This window comes from Ursus americanus, chromosome 18, assembly GCF_024610735.1.
Source record: "Ursus americanus isolate L20-20 chromosome 18, mUrsAme1.1.p, whole genome shotgun sequence".
Classification (NCBI taxonomy): domain Eukaryota; kingdom Metazoa; phylum Chordata; class Mammalia; order Carnivora; family Ursidae; genus Ursus; species Ursus americanus.
In genome coordinates this window covers 34,001,938-34,023,495 of record NC_142144.1, presented here as the reverse complement: position 1 = coordinate 34,023,495, position 21,558 = coordinate 34,001,938, and the positions used below count along the sequence as shown (strand labels likewise).

The following is a 21,558-nucleotide window of genomic DNA, read 5'->3' as shown; positions in this document are numbered from 1 at the left end:
CCCATGGGCCACGAACTCTGCTGGAGAGTCCTCAATCTAATGTCAGCCTAGGTCAGGCCAGCTTTAGAGGCAGGCAGCTAGGTGTCTCTTCTGGCCACCACACCCAGCTGAGACCCCTCTACAAACAACAGTCATCACCATCATCATCAACACCTGCATGGCACTTACTATGTGCTTGGTGAAATTCTAAGAGTATTACACAAATTACATCATTTAATGCTCACTCTTATTCCCATCGCCCCCATTTTAAAGATGAGGAGGAAACGAGGGCACAAAGAAGTTATGTAACTTGCCCCAAGTCACACAGCTAGAGAGAAACAGAACGGGGATTCAAAACCAGGCAATCTCGCTCTGGTGAAGCTCCCATGCTTCACCATGTGGCTGGGAACAGGGACACAGCAGTGAACAAAACAGACCTAGCTTTGTGTACTGCGCAGACCTGACGGGAAAGCCGATGAGGATGGAGTAAACCACCAAGGAGAGTCCTTCACTTGTGCTTGGTATCATGAATGAAAAGAACAGGATGCTTTGTGAGAGGAGTGATGGGGGAGGGGGTCCTGGTGTGGTAGGCAGAGTAAGGGCCCCTGACCAAAGAGCTCTACATCCTAGTCCCTGGAACCTGTGAGCATCCTTGGTGATACAGCAACTGGGGAACTGCTAATGGCTGGAAGCTAAGGAGAGTACCCTGGATTATCCAGGTGGGGCCAATAAAATCCCACGAGTCCTCAGAAGTGGAAGAGAGAGGCTGGAGAGACAAGTACAAAGACGGCATCACAACAAAGGTTCAGCCCAACGTGGCCAGCTTTGAAGATAAAGCACTGGGGCCACCAACCAAGGAATGCAAGGAGTTTCTACACGCTGGAAAGGGCAAGGAAACGATTCTCCCCTAGAGCCTCCAGGAGGAACACAGCCCTGCCGATACCTTGACGGTAGCCCACAGAGACCCATTTTGGACTTCCGATCTCCAGAAGTATAAGATGGGGAATTTATGTTTTAAGTCACTAGTTTGTTATAACTCATTACATTAGCAATAGGAAGTTAATACGCATTTGGTTACTGGGAAGACCCCTCTGAGGCGAACCCCACAGGGAGAAGAGGGCTAGTCCCGTAAGAGCAGCAGAGAGGGGCTGAGGAGAAGCGGCACCTGCCTCTCATTCCTCCCGCCAGAGTCCCGCGGGCACCACGCCTGCCCATCTCTCGCTGCCGTTCCGCACCTCCTCGCTGGCCTCAGACTCCTGTTCTATCCACCCTCACCTCCTTCTTTATGAAAATAAAAGCCATCAGTTAACTGAGCAGTTTAACTAAAAAGCATCGAGAAACAATATATGCCAACCCATGGCAAGTAGAGCGCCCAGGACAGGAGGAAAGTACTGCGTTCCTTCTAGGGCCTCCAACAGGCTCTTGTCTGCTGCAGCCCAAGGGAGGCAACATGACACGGTCGGGATTTCTGGGCACTCGGGCCTAGAGCTCCCAAAGGGGCGGACGTGGAGAGCACGTGGGCGCGTCCCTGACTGGGTCATCTCAAAGACAGTTTCCTTGCTGCTCAGACTCACTGAAGCCAAAGGGCAGTGAACACCCTTCCTTCTCGCCCAGCCTGGAAACTTTAAGAGTTTCAAATGCCATGTTGATATCTGTTAGGCTGTACAAACACCGCCAGGCAGGAATCAGCTAGTTATACCAATCAGAACACCATGGAATCTTTGGTGCAAAACTTTTGGCATTTGCTAGGACTTGATGAAAACAAAACTGTTTCCATTCTAAGCTGATTACGTACCCTCTTTGCTTTATTCAATGTAAGTGATGGACGAAGGCCATATAGATTTTGCTCAGCAGCAGAAATGGAATCTACAAATACCGAAGAAGACCAAGAAGCCCCGTTTTGCAGACCTGGGAACACCCTGGAGCCGGAAATGTCAGGCAGTACCCTGACGGCAGAATCAGGATTGAGAATACAGAGTCCAAGCCAATAAGCCTGGAATTTCATACGGAAAAATGTAATGCCTTTTTTTTTTCAGGGCCAAAAATTCAACTACACTTGGCCAGTCCCTCCTCAATGTGTCCTACAAGCAAACCTTACACCTGAAATCTTCCCTTAAAAAAAGAGGTGGCAGCCAAATATTCTAAAACCTAGCATGGAAAAATAACTCAGAAGATCTCCGGTTTCCCTCTGGATTCACAGCTGGGGGAGGCTGGTGACTGTTCCATATAGTGAAACAGACCACTGCCACGTCACACCCTCAGACAAAAGCAGGATACACCATCTTCTAAAGCCGTGCTCAGTTTGTTTCTCCGCACTGTACCAACATGCCCCTGGGGGTCTGTGAAATGGCATCCCCTTCAGCATGGCCACAGTTGAATGAACGCCTCCCAGATTCAGAAGCCCAAGAGATGATGAGTCAGAAATCTGAACAAAGTTGAAATCCTCAAATGGGTTGTGGTATATCCATGCCCTAATCCCTGGAACCTGTGACTGTTACTTATATGGATCAAAAAAAAAAAAGGGGAGGGAGGAGTGTGTGTGGGGGTTCCCTTTATAGATTAAGGACTTTAAAATGGGAAGAATACCCTGGATTATCCAGCTGGGCCCTAAATGCAGTCCTGTGTATCCTTACAAGGGAGAGGGAGATGTGACCCCCTCCATGCTGTGAAGGTGTAACAGAGACTTGGAGGGAACACCAGGACCCACAGGAATGGACTTTTCCCTAGAGCCCCCAGAGGGAGCACAGCCCTGGGCTCCAGGACTGTGAGACAGTCACAGGAACTAACACTTGGTTTCATTAATTTTCTCTGCCTCCCTCCCTTAGCTACCACACACAAAAGGACCTCTTATGTGCTAGGGACTGTGAGGGGTACAGAAGACAAAGCAGAGGGCCTGGCCTTTACGACCCACCATCCAGTGGCATAGCTAACTGGGCCACACACACGCTGGGCTATGGGGAGTAACAAAGCCAAGTATCAGGCATCCCCCAGGGGAGGGCCAAACCAGGCGGCTTCACGGGGCGGGGGATCTTTCCGCGTAGCCTGAAGGGTAAAGCTGGATCCCAACAAGTGGAGGCAGGAAGTAGTATAAACCAACGGCACAGATGAAAGAGTGACACTGGCCGATGAGCGTGTGTGGTGAGCTAGGAACCAGTGGGTGGCCGGGGGAGGGACAAGCTGGGAGAGTTGACCAGGAAGGCAAGATGAGGCCAGATCATGTGACTCCTGAATGGCAGGCCCAAGACCCCCCCCATGCTGTAAGGTGAATCCTCTGTGCTGTGCTAGCCCTGGGGGAAGTTCAGCGAAGACCATGCCTAGGGGCCAGCACTGCCCCCATGAAGCCATTCCAAAAACAGCTTTGATGATCACGTTGGAAACAGAATCCCAAAGTGTGACACAGTTTGGATACTGAGGAAAAGGAACTAAGGACCGTGGCCCCTGAGATTGAGGTCCTAGCCCTAACCCTGGTCTCGAAGGGAATGAATCACCGGGGTGTATGAGAAGAGAAAGCAAACGGAGGAGAGGACAGAGTGGCAGGCAGAACTGGGGCTCCCTGCCAAGATGCTTGTGTTCCTCCCTCCACATCACGTACCCTCCCTCTGTGCCAGGGGACCATGCCCTGTGCTAGTACCCATCCCGCTGCTAGATTGGTTAGACTCGACCTTCTCTCAGGCCTGTGATTCCTGCTGCTGCCATTAATGGGCGAGGAACCGCCATCGGTTCCCACTGGCGTCCCTCCCACGCCCCCGGCCATTTGTATCTTGAGCCTAGTAATTAGGGGCCAGGGGGCAGGCTCTGTTTGGATAAACTCAAGAAAGCTCAGCCGCTTCTGGGAACCTGGCCTCTTTGGGGTCTGCAGTGGGGAGCTGGCAGGGCCAGACAGGTGGCCTCAGCCTTTCTGGCCAGTGTGCCCTTGGGAGAGGGCCTGGGGCGGCTGCCTCACCCTCTGCCATCGGTGAGAAGCTTGCATTGATGGAATGAGAGGACACGGAGGCAGCGCAGTACGGAGGAAGGAGTGCTGAACCGCAGGGCAGAGCCCCAGATTCAAGCCCTCCCACCCGCAGCCTGTGCAGCCTTGACCGATTCCCCAACTGCTCTGAGTCTCAGCTTCCGCTTTTGGAAAATGGGGATTCGATTCCTACCAGTGCATGTCACAGAGCTGGAACATAAAGGGCTCCCGGGAAAGCACTCTGTCTTTTATAAAGTTCTACAGAAGCACGAGGGGCCGTGAGTGAGCAGGACACGGGCTCCAACTCCTGAAAGTAGGGGTGGGAAGGAGTCCGGGTGCCCCCCACCTCTGTTGGCCTGTGTAGAGTATTTCCCGATGCTCTGCCATGTGCCCATCCCCCCAGCAGAAAGGCCAAGGCTCTTTGCAGGTGTGAACCTGGCAGGCCTCCCTGGCCCTGGCGAGGCTCAGGGCGTGAGTACACACAGAGGCCATTTCCCATATGTCTCATATTTAAAAGTCATAAATCAAGCTAACAAACCGTTAAATGAAATATGCTCTGTCTTCCTACCTTATTAAATACATCTTTGTAACAACCGGGAAGGCCAGGAGTGAGTTTAGAATTCTGGGACTCCTTGGCATCTGTGCCAGGACCTGGCTGTGTGGGGAAAGCCCAACCAGGCTAGGATTTGCTCCGCTTCCCTTCCTGCCCATGGGTGGGAACACCTTGTCTCACATTCAGTTCTGTCCATCCCCCACCTGTCCTCAGGCCTGGGGTGCACACACCCATGACATGGGCTGGGGAAGAGGCTGGCAGAGGCATGGGGTTATTTGGGCAGGACCTCTAGGGTGGGCTGGAAGGAGGGGCTCGGGCACCAGGTAAATGACTCAGAGCAAGAAACAACACTAATCCTTAAAAGAAGTGTAATCACATCCAACCCAGTCCTGATTTTCCCCCTGACTTTTTAAAATCTTTCAAAAGATGATACTTTGGGTTTCCTGCTATGCTCGTGCCCCGAGGATGCAGCCAGCCAGCACTGGGATGGTGTGCTGTCTTTGCCCACACCATCCTACAGTGGAAGGAACATGGCGGCCTCCTTCTAAATGCCTTTAAAGAAACGGACGGTCGCCGGCCCCAGGGGATGAGGTTCCGTGGCCACAGGGTATGCAGCTTAGAATCAAGTGACAAACCCACCAGCCAACATCCTCTCTGTCCTGGGCACGCGGTCCTCAACCCCAAGGAGTGAGGCTGCTGAGAGCCCCTGGCGGGGGGGGGGGGGGGGGGGGCGGGAGGAGCCTCTTGGTGTTCACCCCACACAAACTGGGTGGGGGAGGACGGAGGAGGACCGCTACTGAGCACTGGCTGGGCAACCTTAGGCCAGGTCCTGCACCCCTCTGTGTTCAGACTCTCTGTGTGGCCACCAAGGGGCTGTTTGAGTGACAGTCAAGCCCCCCTCCTTTCCCGAGTTCACTGGCCGCCCCACTGAAAGCCCAGCTGCAGAGAGAGGCTGAGAATGCAGACCTCTGCCTGATTTATTCAGGTCCGCTCCTCAGAAGCAGAGAGGTCACCCGGGCGGTTTGGGGGGGTGCCCCCCCGAAACCCCGGCCGCTGCCTGCTGTGGAGACGCCGACAGTGCAAACTCACCAGGCACCATCCCTGTCAGCGTCGGCGCTGAGTAGCTGCCCTGTCCGGCGGGGGGGACGTGCGGAGGGTACCCGGGGAGGGTCGTGCTCGCCAAGTCACGGCCTGAGGAATCAAAGCAACAAATCACGGGGTGAGTGTCTCCGTGGCCAGCCGCTCATGTCCACAGCTCCTGGGACATCTGCACATTTGTCACGTCTGGGCGCTGAACGCCAGTGCGCCCCCAACCCCCTCCCGTCACTCACGCCGGCAAACTCGTGAGCGCGCACGCACGCACCCGCGCGCACATACACGCACACGCGCACACACACACGCCGCCAGCCACCCTGGCTCCACTGAGCAGGGACACAGGACAGCTCTGCTGCGTCCCTGGGAAAACGGAGCTCAGGCCAGCTCACCGTGCGAGAGCTGAAGGAGGACTTGGACTTCCCCTCCACACCTTTGCTTCTGCCGCGCCTCTGCGCAAAGCGCCCACTCCTCCAGCTGCGTGCAGCCGGACACCACCCGCCTGCAAAGGCCAGCTCAGACACCGCCCTCCTCCTCTTCCTCGGACCCTACAGCTGTGTATCTGGCCCTTATTGAATTCTTCCTCCTTCGGCCTAGAGCGAGCCATTCACTCCACAAAGGTGCAGGAAGAGTACCTCCTCACACCAGACACTGTTCTGGGCGCAGGGACATGGGGATTAAGGCCTCGGCCATTGAGGGTAGACGTTCTGGTGGGTATATGTTCACCTCTTGGCAGGCTGCCGGCTCCTGGAGGGCAGAGGGGACACCTCATTCATCCATCATAGGGGTTGGCACCGGGTAGGTCCCAAGTAAATGCAGAACGAATGGGGTGTCCACGTATGCTGAGTTTCATGCCGTATGGAAGAAACCTCAGGTAGCAGAACTTTGTAAGGGAGACAGCACTGAGGTCTGGCTGCCTCTTAGGGATAAAGCAGAGCTGCAGTCCTTTCAAGCATTGCCAGTTAACGTGTATGTAACAAGGTGTTCGTGGGTAAGGCAGGAAACCAGATCTTGGGCGATTGTACTGTTCTGGGATTAAGTGTTGGGCCCTGAGGACAAGATCCCACCCTATGGGTGGAATTGCCAATTGCTCCTGATAGAAGGAGATGCACCTGCTTCAGGAATCCTGGGAAGCAAATGGGAAATGAGGTGGCCTTGGGACAAGGGAGGGAAAGTGGAACCTTGACCTCCTCTGAATGTGGACACTGGAGACTGAGTGGGGGCAGCCCTTGACCATAAAGAGCCAGGCCAGGTCCCAGGAACTTCTCCTGGGGCCCGGTGAGTTGGTGCAGGCACTACCGCAGGTAGATAATTCTGAGTTCAGCCCCACTAGCAGGTGGCCCAAGGAGAGAGACCACCTCTGATCAATATTTCCGTAAGAATCCAAGCCAGTAAACGGCATGGGCCGTGAATGTTCCCCAGATAAACCAACAGCCTTTCTAGTGCCAGTCCTTCAAAGACTGTCCAGCCAATAGCCAGAGGCTGCCTCGTTTCACAGGGTTCTGCTTACCTTCCAGAACCTTATGGAACCGCAGGCCTGTGGCCTCTCCTGCTCTCTGCTCACCACCTCCCTGGCTTTGGACTGGGCATCCCAGCTTGTGACAAGCATTGCTCATGTCTCCTCATGTGAGGCACTGGAAGGGGAGCAAATGAACTACCTCTGACTCCCCACAAGAGCTGACATTAAACAGAAAACTGGAATTGGCAGAACTGACCACTTCTAATAAAGGTGATTTTAAGGAGGTTTTCTCCCCAGCCCTCTTATGCCTCCCCTTTGCATCCTCCTCTGATCCAGCGCTCACAGCCCTCTAGGGCAGCTCCCGTCTCCAGAGTGTAAGGTCCAGGGTCACGTCTTTGTCCCCAAGGTCAGAATGGCAGAGGACGGCAGATATTGTTAAGTGAATGAAAGCAGTGGCTGTGTTGGGAGCAGCAGGAGCTCTCTGGAGCCCATAAAGGAATTCTGCTTGTGGTCAAGAATCAGGGCTCCCCTCTGAAGGGAGGGCCCTTGAAGCTCTTCTGGACCAACCCTGTCTCCATCTGCAGATGGAAAAGCTGAGACCCACAGTGGCTGGGGAGCAACGGGCTCAGGTCCCACAGGCAGCAGGTGCTTCAGCCCACGTTTCCTAACAGCCCAGGACCCTCCTCCACCTCAAGCAGCATGCTGTTGGGGGGGTGGGTGGGAAGGGCACTCACACCCAACACAGAGCCCTCTGCACACCATCCCAGGGATGTGGTGACCTGAGGGCTGATGAAAAGGTATCTGAGGAAGCGGAGTGAGCCGAAGTGTCAGACTAGTTGGTACAAGATCAAAATGCCAGGGTCAGGCTGCGAGACAAGCAGAGAAAGCAGCCACGGCTGGAGCTGTTCTGATGGGCTGCGGAGCTCCGGCCCCAGCACATCCCCTGGTGACGACAACAAGCTGCAAATGCAATGACAGAGGTCACATGTTTAGCCACTCGGCTCTCCTGCCACACACATACACCTGGGAGGCTTCTGACCGTGAGTCCAGAGGCTCTACGTCTCTCTCAGCTGGGACACCAGGCTGAGCCTTGCCTTCAGGCCACACGGTCACCATTGCTTACTGGCTCTGTCATGCGGAAGAAAATTCAGCTACGCAGTGTTTGTGGATATATGTGTAGAGGTAGGGAGCCAGGACCACATCAGAGAGAGGCAAATCTGCCTCCTGCAAAGGGCATTATCCTGATAGGAGGCTGCCTGGTGCAGGGAGCGCATGGGGGCCAAGCCTCACGAGGTCCACGTCTGGGTGCCTGAGATGGGAAAGAGGGTCGTGGAAAGAGAAGGGGCTTGCCCAGGGACACTCAGTTGATTGGAGGCAAGGCTGGGACTGGAATGCAGCTCTCCTGCCTCCTGGGACTGGGTTCTTTCTTCAACAAGAGGCCGTGCCTTTGGTCAGAACCCCAACAGTTTCTGTCAGTGTTACACAGGCTTTAAAACCTTGACCCCTAAAGCAGAAAATGCAGTGTCTCACCAAAGCACCCCCAACTCGAGAAGCCAGATAAAAAAGTAATAAAATGAGGCGCCTGGGTGGCTCAGTTGGTTAAGCGTCTGACTCTTGATTTCAGCTCAGGTCACCATCTCAAGGTCTTGAGATTCAGCCCCACATCAGGCTCCATGCTGGCCATGGAGCCTGCTTCGGATTCTCTCTTTCTCTCTGCCCCCGCCCCCTCTCCCTCTCTAAAAAAAAAAAAAAAAAAGTAATAAAATGAACCTAAGGAGAGGAAGAGGAAGGAATCGAAAAAGAAAAAGCAGAAGATAAAGAATTAGGAAACAGAGAAGAGCAGACACAATAATAAACAAATAAACACACCCAAGAATTGTTACTAGAAAAGACCAATAAGACAGACAAACCTAGGGAAAGATCCAAAAAGGAAGATACGAATATCAAGATAAGGAATGAGGAGAAGATACAACCAGAGACACGGAAAATATGATATTAAAAATGCAAAGATGTTCTACACCAATGCATATGGACATCTTAGCAAAAGGTACAGTTTTCTAGGAAAACATGAATTAACCAAAATTAACTCGAGAAGAAGAAAACACAAATAGCCCAATCACTTTGGCGGAAATAGAAAAAGCTCTTTTTTAACATTACTTTTTATTTATTTATTTATTTATTTATTTATTAAGATTTTATTTATTTATTTGACAGAGAGAGAGACAGCCAGCGAGCGAGGGAACACAGGCAGGGGGAGTGGGAGGGGAAGAAGCAGGCTCATAGCAGAGGAGCCTGACGTGGGGCTCGATCCCATAACGCCGGGATCACGCCCTGAGCCGAAGGCAGACGCTTAACCGCTGTGCCACCCAGGCGCCCCTGACATTATTTTTTAATATAAGATGTCCATTTAGCTTTCAGGCAAGTTCCATTTCTTTTTGTTTGGGGCTAGTTCTTTTAAACCTTCAAAGGACACATACTTTTGTTATTAAACTCTTCCAGGATATATAAAACTAAAGAATCTTCCCGATTCATTTTTTCCAAGCTGGCATAATCCTGATAAGAAAACTTAAAGGTGTACAAAAATGAAAATTAAAGGGTAGTGTCACAATTTATCAGTATCAATGCAAAAAAATCTACAGTCTCATTAATCAAACAATATTAGAAAGAATAATATACCATGAACAAATAAGGTTGACTCCAGGTATGAAAGGATGATTCAGTATTAAAACACTGGTTGGGAAATCATAGTAATGTATCAAAAGTTGAAAACTATATGATTATATCAAATCTGTGGAAAAGGCATTGGCTAAAATTCAATACTAATTCCTTACAATACCTCTTCGTAAATAAGAATCGAAGTATCCTTCTTTGATCTGGTATCGATCTTAAATCTTGAGTCAACGTCATACTTAACTGGTGAAATACTTGAAACATTCTTTATTAAAATAAAAAACATGTCAAGGAAACCAGTTATCACTGAAAACCGTTCTGAAAGTTTGAGCCAGTACAAGAAGAAAAGATAGACACCCAAGAGGGACAAACACTGGGCGTGGGGGAAATTATCATGGGCCTGAAAAATCAGCTCATCTACCAGAACCAGTGAAAAGGTTTGGTGAGACAGCTGGGTAACAGACGTCTAGAATAAATATCTTTCTGGATTCAGTAGCTCCCCACCACCTATCCCATCAAGTACAGGTTCTTCAGGTTGGCTTTCAAAGCCCTCATCAGTCTGTGCCCCCAACCTGTGACCTTTCCAGCCTCATCAACCCTGACTCCCTACCGAGCCATTCCCCAAACCTGCCCTGCCCTTCCCCACTCCCACGACTTTGCTCAAGCCGTTCCCTTTCTAACTGCCCTTCTCCCATTCCTATCAACAGTGCAGCCAATCTCCACCTTCTGCCCTCAAGAGCCTGCCCCTCTGCGAAGTGCTTTCTAGGTCCTTCAAGTCTTTGTGGCATCGGCCTCTTTGCAGGTCCCTCTGCTCCCCACCCTGTCCCAGTGCAAAGAGAGCATCATGCCAGGGGAACAGATGAGCTAGGGGAGATGTCAGTCTGGTTAAGATAGCACTTACTTTGTGCCAGACGCTCTTTTACACACATTAACTCACAAACATCATGCCAAGGAACTGAGGAACAAAGAGGTTAAATAACTTGCCTAAGGTCACACGGCTAGGAGGAAGTAGAGCTGGGATTTGAACCCAGGTGCCTGGGCTCCAGGCTGAGCTTCTTTGGTGGCGGTAGAGGATGGGTGTGTGGGTAGGAAAGAATGAGCCACGGAGGAGGGGAGGACGGAGAACTAGGAGGTTTAATTATTCAGGTTCGCAGCTGGAAGGGGTGAGCATGTTGCAGCAAGGAAGAGAGAGTGGGGGTCAAAGACGGGCCGCCAGAAGTCAGGTCAGAAAGTGGTTGTCAGTGCCCGTTGGGAAAAACTCACCAATCTCAGTCTGCCAGACCACCTAGACTACGTGCTCCATGGGGGTGGGGATGCACCGTGCCTGGCAGGTAGCAAGTACTCAGAACTATCGGTGGGGGGAGCAGGACACGACAGCCATCCAGGGCCCATTTCCTGGTTTTGCTACTTACTGAACTGCCGTGTACCTCTGGGCAAGCCACTCCACCCTGAGCCTCAGTCTTCCCCAGATTTAAAGAGAGCTCTGAGCTCAGTGATCTCCAAGGGTCCCCAGAGCTCATCCTGGTCTCTGTGTGCATATACACAAAGGTTAGTTTAGTTCTGAGTGGATCGTTCTACCCTAAGGTCCATCTGCACCCGCAGTCTGGAACCTCCACAGTCAATCCTGTAATGTGAGCTGCTGCCTGGAGGGCTCGTACGTCCTCCTTAGGACAATGGCCGGCAGTTCTCTGAGCTCCTAGCCTCCGTGGGGACTTGGGTCAGCTCCAGCCAGGGTTCAGGACTGGGCCATCCTTCAGTTTTATGAAACAGTAAAAAGAAGCCTCCTCCTACTAGAGGCAGTGTGCTTCTTTGCCCCTTCGGTTTGGGCTCTGCCACATGCCTTGCTTTGACCAACGCGATGTGAGCAGACCCAGCAAGCAGAAGTGTATGGATGCTGGCGTGGCTGGGTGCGCTGCTCTGCACCTCCGCCATCCCCGTGAGAATGGGCTCTGGCTAGCCTGCTACCAGGAGGAAGGAGACATGTGGGGCTGAGACGGACCCAGCCTACAAAGAGAGCCAAGCCCAGCTTTGATTAGCCAACCCCCTGCCAACCCCCAGGTACATGAATAAGAAGAATGATTGTTGTTTTAAGCCCTGAACCTCGGGGTGGTTTGCTAAGCAGCAGCATTGTGGCAATTGCAGATCGATACAAGACTTCATAAATGTTAACTGTTCTTGTTTTCAGCATTATTCTCTGCTTGAGAATACTCGCCTGCGACTTTCTAAGGACACCTGTCCAGATCTGAGCGGAGGACGGACACCATCTTGTGGGAACCCACAGAGTAAATTTAAACCTCACATTTGCTCTGATGCCTCAAAGGACTCCCCTGGCACTCAGCTGGGGATGCTGTGACTCGGGAGTGCATGGGCGCTTTCCCCTCCCCCGTCCCCGCCCTAACACATTTCAGCCTGTTTCCCAGGCCAGGGGTTTTAACAACTGGTCAACACAAGACAGCTAAGGAGCTACTGCTCCTTTCAGCTCTAATTCAGGCCTCTAGACTCAATGGGATACCAGAATGAATGCTTCTGAATTCAATATGACTTCAAAACACATATTTATATCATTTTTTTGCCAAGGAAGAAAGGATTTATATCATTTGCAACGGCACTGAATGTTACTGATGGCATATAATGTATTTGCACGTAAGTGATTTAGGTTCTTAACATAATTTTTCCTATTAATGGCACGTAAGTACATCCTGGACAATTCCTGTGTTGCTCCCTCTTTCCAGAGAGAATAATCAAAACTTGGCCTTGTTTACTATTAGCAATGAGTCCATACAGAACTTTTGTCAAGACAAAGACTGCTCTCCAGAAGAGACAGACTTAGTTTAAAATAACTTACTCTTTTCAACCCTGAGAGGAAGGCACCTACCCTTGTTATATGAATGAGGAAACCAAGGCTCAGAGATGAGATCTGACTGACCTAAGGTCTCAGAGTAAGTGGTAGAACCGGGACTTCAACTCATGACACATGACTTCCAGTTAAATGCTGTTCTTGAAGGGTTACTCAAAATGTGCCCCTCGAGGGCACAAGCCCTCCCAGATGTTAAAACATTCTACAAAGTCTTCATAATTAAAAGCCTGATGCCAGCACATGAATAGACAGAAAACCAATGGGACAGAATAAACAGTCTAGAAATAGACCCAACTATGTATGGAAATCTAACATAGGACAAAGGTAGGATTCTCAAATCACTTGAGCAAATAATGGACTTTTTATTAAATGGTGTTAGGATGACTGGAGAGCCATTTTTAAAAAAGATAAAATTGATGGATTCTTCATACTATATACCAGAATAAACTCCAAATGAATCTGAGATCTAAACGTAGAAAATAAACTATCCAAATACCACAAGAAAACACAGGTGAATTCCTCTCTCGGTTGCAGAGAGAGGCTTCCTAACCGTGAGTCAAAACCAGATAGATGCACACACCACCTACAAAACTTAGCTCAAAATGGGTCAAAGACCAAAGCGTAAGAGCTAAAACTATGAAACTCACAGAATAAAACAGAGGCATAAATCTTCATGACCTCGGATTAGGCAATACTCTCTTAGATATGACACCAACAACAATAGAAAAATTAGATCAATTGAACTATATAAAAATTAAAAAATTCTGTGCTTCAAAGGACATCATCAAGAAAGTACAAAGATGACCCAGAGAATGGGAAAAAATATTTGCAAGTCATGTATCTGATAAATGACTTGTATCTAGAATATATAAAGCACTCTTATAGCTCAACAGTAAAAAGACAAATAACCCAATTTAAAAATGGGCAAAGCATCTGAATAAAAAAGATGTACAAATGGCCAATAGGTCCATGAAAAGACACCCAACATCATGAGCTATCGAGGAAACGCAGATCAAAAGCACCATGAGACACCATGCCACCCCCACTGGGATGGCCCTAATCAAAAAAGGTTGTGATAAGCATTGACCAAAGATGTGGAAAATTGGAACCCTTACACATTGCTGGCGAGAATGTAAAATTGTGCAGCCATTTGGAAAAGCCTGGCAGTTCCTCAAAAAGTTAAATGTAGAGTCACCACGTGACCCAGCAATTCCACTCCTCGGTATATACCCAAGAAATACGAAAACTTGTGTCCACACAAAAATGTATACATGAATGCTCAAAGCCCTATTATTCATAATAGCCAAAAAGTGGACTCAATCGCTACTATCCCTATGTATGAAGAGCTTGTAAGAAGTAAAGGGAAAAGACCAAAAATCCCAAAGAAAAATGGGCAAAATTCATGAACAGAAAACTCACCAGAATATATATAGAGAGAGGCGGGGGAGAGAGAGACACTTAAACAAACTAAAGAGAGGTTCAAGTTCACTCATAATACTAGAAATGCAAATTAAATGCAAAATGGTACAACTCCATACGGAGGCTGTATATCTAAGAAAACGATACGTGCATTTACTGTTTCAACAAGCGATCGACTTTTAGGGATTTACCTTGAACATACGTACACCTTCAGCAATACACAAATGCATATGTGCAGGTTAATCATCGCAACATTATCTGTAACTACAAAATCCTAGAAACCATGTCTAAAGGTGCAAACGTAGAGAAACGGGTGAATAAACTGGTGCGTACACACGGTGGGGTTCTGTGCAGCTGTACAAAAGGAGGAGGAGCTGGTGGGCATCAGTCTGGCACAAGTGAAGCCCAGGAGCTGACCCCTGGCGTCCCCAAGCCCCTGCAGGAGGTCCCAGAGCCACACACAATTCTAGGCCAGAGCCCTTCGGGAAGCTCAGGTCAGGTTCTAAATGAGCAATGGAAAGCCCTGGAGGGAGACGATGGCAGGGAAGGGACAAAAGCATTACTGATCCTGGAGGTGCATGACTTTGGAAGGCTCAAGATACAAAGCACTGCAGGGAAGGTGTGAGCTCTCAGGATGCGTCTGGGGAGAGGACGGGGCTGAGGCAGCCCATGGCTGACATTGTGGAGGAAGTGACCTCCAGAGAGGCTCCAGTCAGCACCGAGGGCATGTCAGGCTTGAAGCCACCTGGACCTGCTCGACCCCCAGCTTCCTCCAGAGCCAAATCTGGACTCCTGAGGCTGGCAGCAGAGGGAGGTGGGGAAGGAAGGGGAGGTGGAATTTGGAGTCACACAGGCCTAGGTTCAAATCTTGGCATCACCACTTACTTGCTGTGTGACCTCAGGCGAGTAATACAATCATTCCAATCTCCATCTTCCTTTTATAATTAGGAAAAGAGGGTATCTATTGGGAGTGAAACAATGATGCTTGCTGTGTCTGCAAATTCTCTGCAAATACCATTCTCATGGGGCAATGGGGTCTATGTCCCCTTGCCTCAAATCTGGGCCACTTTGGTGACTGGTCAATAAACAGAGCAAAAGCTTCCCGAGAGGTTCCTATGAGTCAGGCCCTGGGCACTTCCCGTGCCTCATCTCAGTCAACACTCGCAACAACCCCAGAAGAGGGGTACTGTTATTATCCCCACTTCACAGATGAGGAAACAAAGCCTGCAAGCAACTGATGTGCCCCCCAAGTTCCCACAGCCGATAGTCATGCTAGTTAACGTTTTTGTAGCACTTACAATCAACCAGATGCTGGTCTAACACAAGGCAGTGTTCCAGACACTGTTCGCTGTGTTTTACAGATACTGACTCCTTTAATCCTCAGAAACTTGGTAAGGTAAATTCTATTAATATCCTCGTTTTACAGATGTGGAAATTAAAACACAGAGAGATGAGGTGCCTGCCCAAGGTCCCACTGCTAGTAAGAAATGGAGCCATAGCCACACCCAAGCATTCTGGCACCAGAGTCCCTCACATTTCCCCAACATCCAGGGCACTTGGCCTTTTCCTGCCTCTGGACTGGAGGTCCCCCAGTAGCAAGAGCTGCTCAAGTCCCTCCCTCCCCTGTACTGGTCCAGCCCACAGCAGGTGCTCAGAAAATGTCTGCCAAGATGAAATGAATCACATGGCATGGGGTTTATCATCTCAGAGAAACTTTGGTTCCAGGCTCACCGACATCTCAGAAAGCCTCTCATCATGAATTCCATGAAATAACCAGGCCTGATTTATCCATTTTCTTTGCTTGGATGCAACTTTTTCTTTTTTATACAGCCCATTCTTAGGTAGGCTCTATATACACTAATGGGGGGGAATGTGAATCCAATTAACTTCAAATTTAGCTCATAATGAACTTATCTCATTTTGCTACCAGCTCGGTTCTCATCGTGTGGCAGTAATTAACCACTGGGGGTTGTCACTCCCAGACACATGACACAGAGATCCTCCCAGCCCCTTGCTTCAAACCCTTACAGAATTCATTACCCTGACAGTATGAAAACCCTTCACTTTGAATACCACAGGGCACCAAGCAAACTCCCCCTCTATCTACCTGACTGTGTGAGTGAGAGAAAGAAAGCCACTGAGAAGCATGAATTATTGTGAACAAGACGGGAGGTGGGGCAGGATGCTGGTGATGGCTCGATGGCCAGAGCGTGTCTGCCAGCCTTGACAGCCCTGGGCCAGAGGTTCTGCCCAGAGGAGAGGGATCTCCACACACAAGACCCAAGCTGTGAGGGATATAGTGGAGCTGGCTGGGAAAGGCAAAGTCCCAAACTGGCCATCCATCAGCTGGGGACTCTTAGTGCCCAGGGAACCTGCACACCCCAGACGGGGGCAATGGTGACTTGCTGTGTGACCTCAGGTAAGTTCCGCCTCCTCTCAGGGCTCTGGCTAATTTTCAAAAGAAGCTGGAACTCTGGTTTCACTTTTTGGAAATCTCCTGCCTACGTGGATGTTGACATTCATCCAGTTTTTAAAATACACACCAAGGGCCAAAGAAGACCTGTCCAGAGATCGTGGTTGGCCCTCATGCTGCCAATTTCCCATTTACCCAGCCTCCAGCCCTCGGGTCCTGTCTGAAGCACCCTACCTACTGTCACCACCCCCACCAGCTTCACCAGCTGCCAAGGCCTTTACAGGGCATCAGCCCTACCTGGGTGTCCAGGTAACTGCCAGTGAGGAAACCACCCTGCAGGGCGGAACAGGCCAGAGCATAGAGTAGAAGCACTACAAAAGGTGCTTTCTGGGAAACTAGGGCCTGTGTCCCCAGGGCTGCCTGAAGCCCTTGCCATCTTCCTTGTTTCTCTGGTGACAGCCCGGCCTCCCCACCATGCTGGCTTCAAAGATACCCCTCCTCCCTCATGCCCAGTCAGGCCCCAAGCCCCTCCTGACGCTCCATCCCCTCAGTGCCCTCTCCTCCATGGCCCTGACCTGCCCAGGTCAGATGGTTCTTCCCTTTCCCCTGTTTCCTGGCAACCTCCTCCCAGGCCCTGTGCCTCAGCCCTGCTGCTCGGGTAGGCAAGGCTCTGCCTCCAGCGCCCCTGGGCCCAGCCATGGAACCACTTAGCCCACCCTGAAGGACAGCTTGGAATCATCTAGGAACTCTGTGAGGGCCCCAAAGCCGAGGCTTCTGATTCTGTCTCGGTTCAATCGTTAAACCCAAACTTACAGACACTTCTCTAACGTTTTCCCAGAAAACCCTTCCTCAGAGTCACAGAACCATAAGGAACCTTTTTTTGTGTATTAAGAAACATCTTTAAACATTATTTAAAACTTAAAAAAAAAAAAAGGTCATAGAGGTGGGAAGCACAGCCTTTCAATGTCACAGGGCACTTTTTAGCAGGTACACCCAAGGACCATATCTGTAGGAGAATATACCCCAGTTTGACAATTCTTAACTATTTGAACAGAGCTCAGACAAGGGGAAGGCACATGTTAATGTGTAGATTTCTATCAAGTAGAAAAGATAAACCCAGAGTTGTGGAGGTTTTTTGTCCCATAGAACATTAACCAATTTTGTATCGAATCTAGCAATTTTATTCCAGCATTTAAAAAAGAAAAATGCTGCCCCGATAGATGATATAAACCCCTGATCCGCAAACGCTCTCGGAACCACTTGTACCTTCCTATAGGTTCCCTTGTTAATTTATGAGTGGAATAAAATCTCCGCATGTTCGTTCTATATTTGTACATGAGCTATCTTCTTAACTTTTTAAAAAATTATACTTTGGCACTTGTTATAGGAAAAGCCCGCCATGCCTGAGTGATGTGAGCTGAAGATTTTCAACCAACATCAAAGCAGATGAGAGTGAACGACTGTCACCTAAGGGGAGGGGGAGGGAATCAGCCCAACGCCCGGGACGCGGGTACAGGGAGGGGATCCATCCTGCTCCGCAAACCCGGCCGTATGCGTACACGCGGTGTGCTCACCACCAGGCCCGTTTGCTCCAGCTGGCGTTTGAAATATGTGACAGTTTGAACAGGGCTGCTCTGAAGTCTCCCTTTGTTCGGACCTGCCACGAGTCCAGGGTGTGCTGAGCCGGGCGGAGCGGAGGAGGAGTGTCTCACCTAGAGGGGTAGGGCTGGCCGAGTTGCACAGCCCAAGCCTCCAGCAGACAATGGACAAGCTAATTGCAGAAGAACCGCCTCCTGGCGTGAGAGCAGCCCGGCTCCTAGAACAGGCTCATTAGCCGTTGGTTTAAGTGATGTTACTTGCTTAGAGGTAATAACCCAAATTCCTTTTCCCAAAATCACTTAATCCCCCCTTTTCATGAATTCTGACTGGCCTTCCTCTAATCGCCCTGGCTAAAGATCCAATCTGGCTTTGTGGAGCAGGGAAGACAAGGCTGAGAATTCACTAATCAGCGTGCTGCTTACTTTGCAATCTCAACGCTCCCATTCCTTCGTTTGAACCAACCTCACCTACTTTCCCGGAATCCCTGGGAACTTCCAGACTCCAGCCCTGTGTATCAGTTTTGAGAGAGTGCTTGAATTTTATCTGCCTGGCATTTTAAAGCGGACACGGGGGCTCAGTCAATATTTCCATGTACGTTTGTGACACGATCTGCCTTGAACTAGCAACTGTTGATCCAACGTGATAAACCTACAAAGGCAGGGTTCTACTGAGCAAGGCTGCAAAACAGCTCTGTCACGCTCGTGGCTCCCGGCCTCCCTGCCAGGGTAGGCACTGCTCCGGGGATACACGGAAGCCAAGAGTTACAGCAGGAGGATGGGGAGGGCAACTGCTGGCTAGCTCATGTCTTCACTCATTCATGTGTTCACTCACTCATGCACGCATTATCTGACACCTACTAAGTTTGAAGCACGCTCCCAACTGCTCCAGAGGACCCTGGAGAGCATAATGCTAGTAATAAGAATATCCACAACAATAACAGTTACCATTTATTCAGCTCTTACCATGTGCCAGGCGCCACTCTAAGTGCTTCGTATAGAGTATCTCATTTAAACATCACAGCCACCCTGGGAGATCGAAACCTTTAAAATCCCCACTCTGCAGGTAAGATACCTAGCCTGAAAGAGGCGGAGCTGGCTGCAAACTGAGGTCCGTCTGATGCTAGAGTCTTATACCTGTACCACCCCCCTCTCCACACTATTCTCCTACAATGGGTGAATTACAGACTGCAAAACACACTCTTCCTTTGACCGGCAAGACTACTTCTAGAACTTTACTGATGGAAATACACAGAAAAATATACAAGATTTACATTTAGTGGAAGGATGGGAGATTGGGGTTGCGGGGGGAGGGACACAAGACAAATGTCTACCATACTGGCTGGGTTAAATAAATCATGATGCTTCCCTGTGGTGGAATATTACAGGGTTTTGAAAAATGAGGTAGATGCGAATGTGTGGATTGAGGAAAGAGTTCCAAGACACATTATTGTGTGAATACAACAAAGTGCAGAAGAACACCGTGTACAGCCTGATTCCATTTGTGCTAGTAAAAAGCAAATAAAAGCGATATGCTGATAGATGCATAAAAGCCTTACTGGAAGTATACACAAGGCACTTAACTTTGGGGTGAGGGGCTAAGGATGGGAGGACTGAGGTTGGGGGAAAGAGTTTTCGTTTTATATGTTTTCTGTATGGTTTGAATATTTAACCGCATGCATGCATTACTTTTTATTTGAAATTAACTTTTTGATTTAAAATTAACTTCTTCTTAAGAACCAGACACGGTCTGCGCCCCAGGGGCCCACTCACAGTCTCCAAGGAGAGATAATAATGAATCCAAGATGCACAAAGAGCTCAATTCCTCCCCGTGCTCTGCTCCCACCTCAGCAGGTCTCAGGCTATAGCTGTCTCGGAAGGGACCTCTTCCTTTCGAGGACAGCATCATGATGGCAGGAGCACCTTGGCCAAGTCACATATTCACAGCTCAGGGTCCTGCCAGGCTACCCCCAAGCCGGCGTCGAGCCTTCACATAGACAGGAAATATCATGATATCCTGCCATGCTGAAACGTGCCATCAAACAATCTCAGCCCTGACAATCTGGCTGTGAGAGGCCAAAAGGTGGGCACAAAGCCTAGTCCTACAGTCCCTCCGGGCACCAGGTCTAACAGGTCCAATCCTCATTTGCACACAGTTCCAAAGAGCTCAGTGACTTGGTTTCCCAGCCCCCAGCAGATTGAAAACAGCAGAATAAAAAGGGGGAGAGAGACTTCTAGAGCCAGGCAAACTGACATTAGGAGAAGTGACAGGTGACAGGTGAGCAGCAAGGATAGAGACAGGAAGACAATATAATCAGACATAAAGTCCAAAGCTCGGGAGCCCGGTGTGCTAGGTGGAAGGGCAAGCTGCCTGTTTACAGAGCTCCAGGGGCTTTGCCGCTAGCGGGTGAGGCTCAGCAGGGGCCAGCCCATAGGGGGGAGCTGGGTGCTGTCACTGGGGGAGGCTGAGCTCAGGTCCCTCCAGGATGACCATGCGCATCTCTTATCTGAGAAACTAATATGACAAACAAGTGTTTTGAGAGTTGGCTTGGGACCTATATAATCAGATGGAGCAGATGGAGAAAAGCCCAATTGTCCATTTCGGCCCAGGATGGGTCCCTAGAGAACCCTTGTACAGTGCAAGGTAACAGAAAAGACCGCCAGGAGATTAGCTTGCTGATGGAGACCCACCATGCCTCCACTCCTGGTTACGGTGTGCACCCATCCACACTTGCCGGAGACTACTGAAAATGTACCTTTGGCTCATAATGTTTCAGAATCATGGAGTCCCATGGCTGGACTAAAACTTGGAGGTGTCCCAGTCCTCCCCCGCCACACAGACTCCCGATTCAGGGCTAACAGTAATCTCATCACGTTTTCCCACCCCCAGGTTGGTAATGCAGAACACACTTCCCAGTTCTAATGGTTGGGAAAGTCTGTCTTCCTGAAAGCTGGATTCTACATAAAGTAAGATGATTGCAGGGCACCTGGGTGGCTCAGTCGGTTGAGCGCCCGACTCTTGATTTCAGCTCAGGTCATGATCTCAGGGTCATGAGATCGAGTCCCATGTTGGGTTCCTGCTTAAGATTCTCTCTCTCCCTCTCCCTCTGCCCCTACCCACCCCTGGTCATACGTTCTCTCTCTCTCTCTCAAATAAAAAACAGAAAAAAAAAAACCCACACCCCAAGATTATTGCTAAATGGAAAATGGAATGAACTAATGAAATACACAGTAAAGCATCAAGTTCCCCTGAGGTGACCTTCCGGACAGGGGGACATTACATCTCTGTAAAGGGGGGCAGTGTGGAATTGTGGTTAGGAACAAGGGCACAGGCTGGCATATCGATCCAGTCCTGGCTCCACACTTACTGGCTGTGTGATCTTGAGAGTTGCTTAGCCTCTCTGTGTCTCAGTTTTCTCATCTATAAACAAAGATCTGCCCGCGCAGTTACTGAGTGGATTAAATTAACAAATGTATGTCAAGGCCCTAGCACAGGGTCTGGCAGAGTGGGCACTCCACAACACCACTATCGTTCCGGAGCTCCCCCGAGAGTGCGACCAGATCAGTCTCTG

The 21,558-nt window shown here is 49.9% G+C and overlaps 1 protein-coding gene across 2 annotated transcripts in view; it reads right to left on the bottom strand.

The window, feature by feature from the left end:
- The window catches only part of PAX5 (paired box 5), a 184,292-nt gene that overhangs the window by 34,227 nt on the left and 128,507 nt on the right, over window positions 1-21,558 (bottom strand). For both annotated transcript variants that reach the window (XM_087869558.1, XM_087869559.1), the window contains exon 8: window positions 5,571-5,672. In XM_087869558.1, coding sequence (XP_087725684.1) covers window positions 5,571-5,672 — 102 coding nt within the window. The remainder of the gene's footprint in view (window positions 1-5,570; window positions 5,673-21,558) is intronic.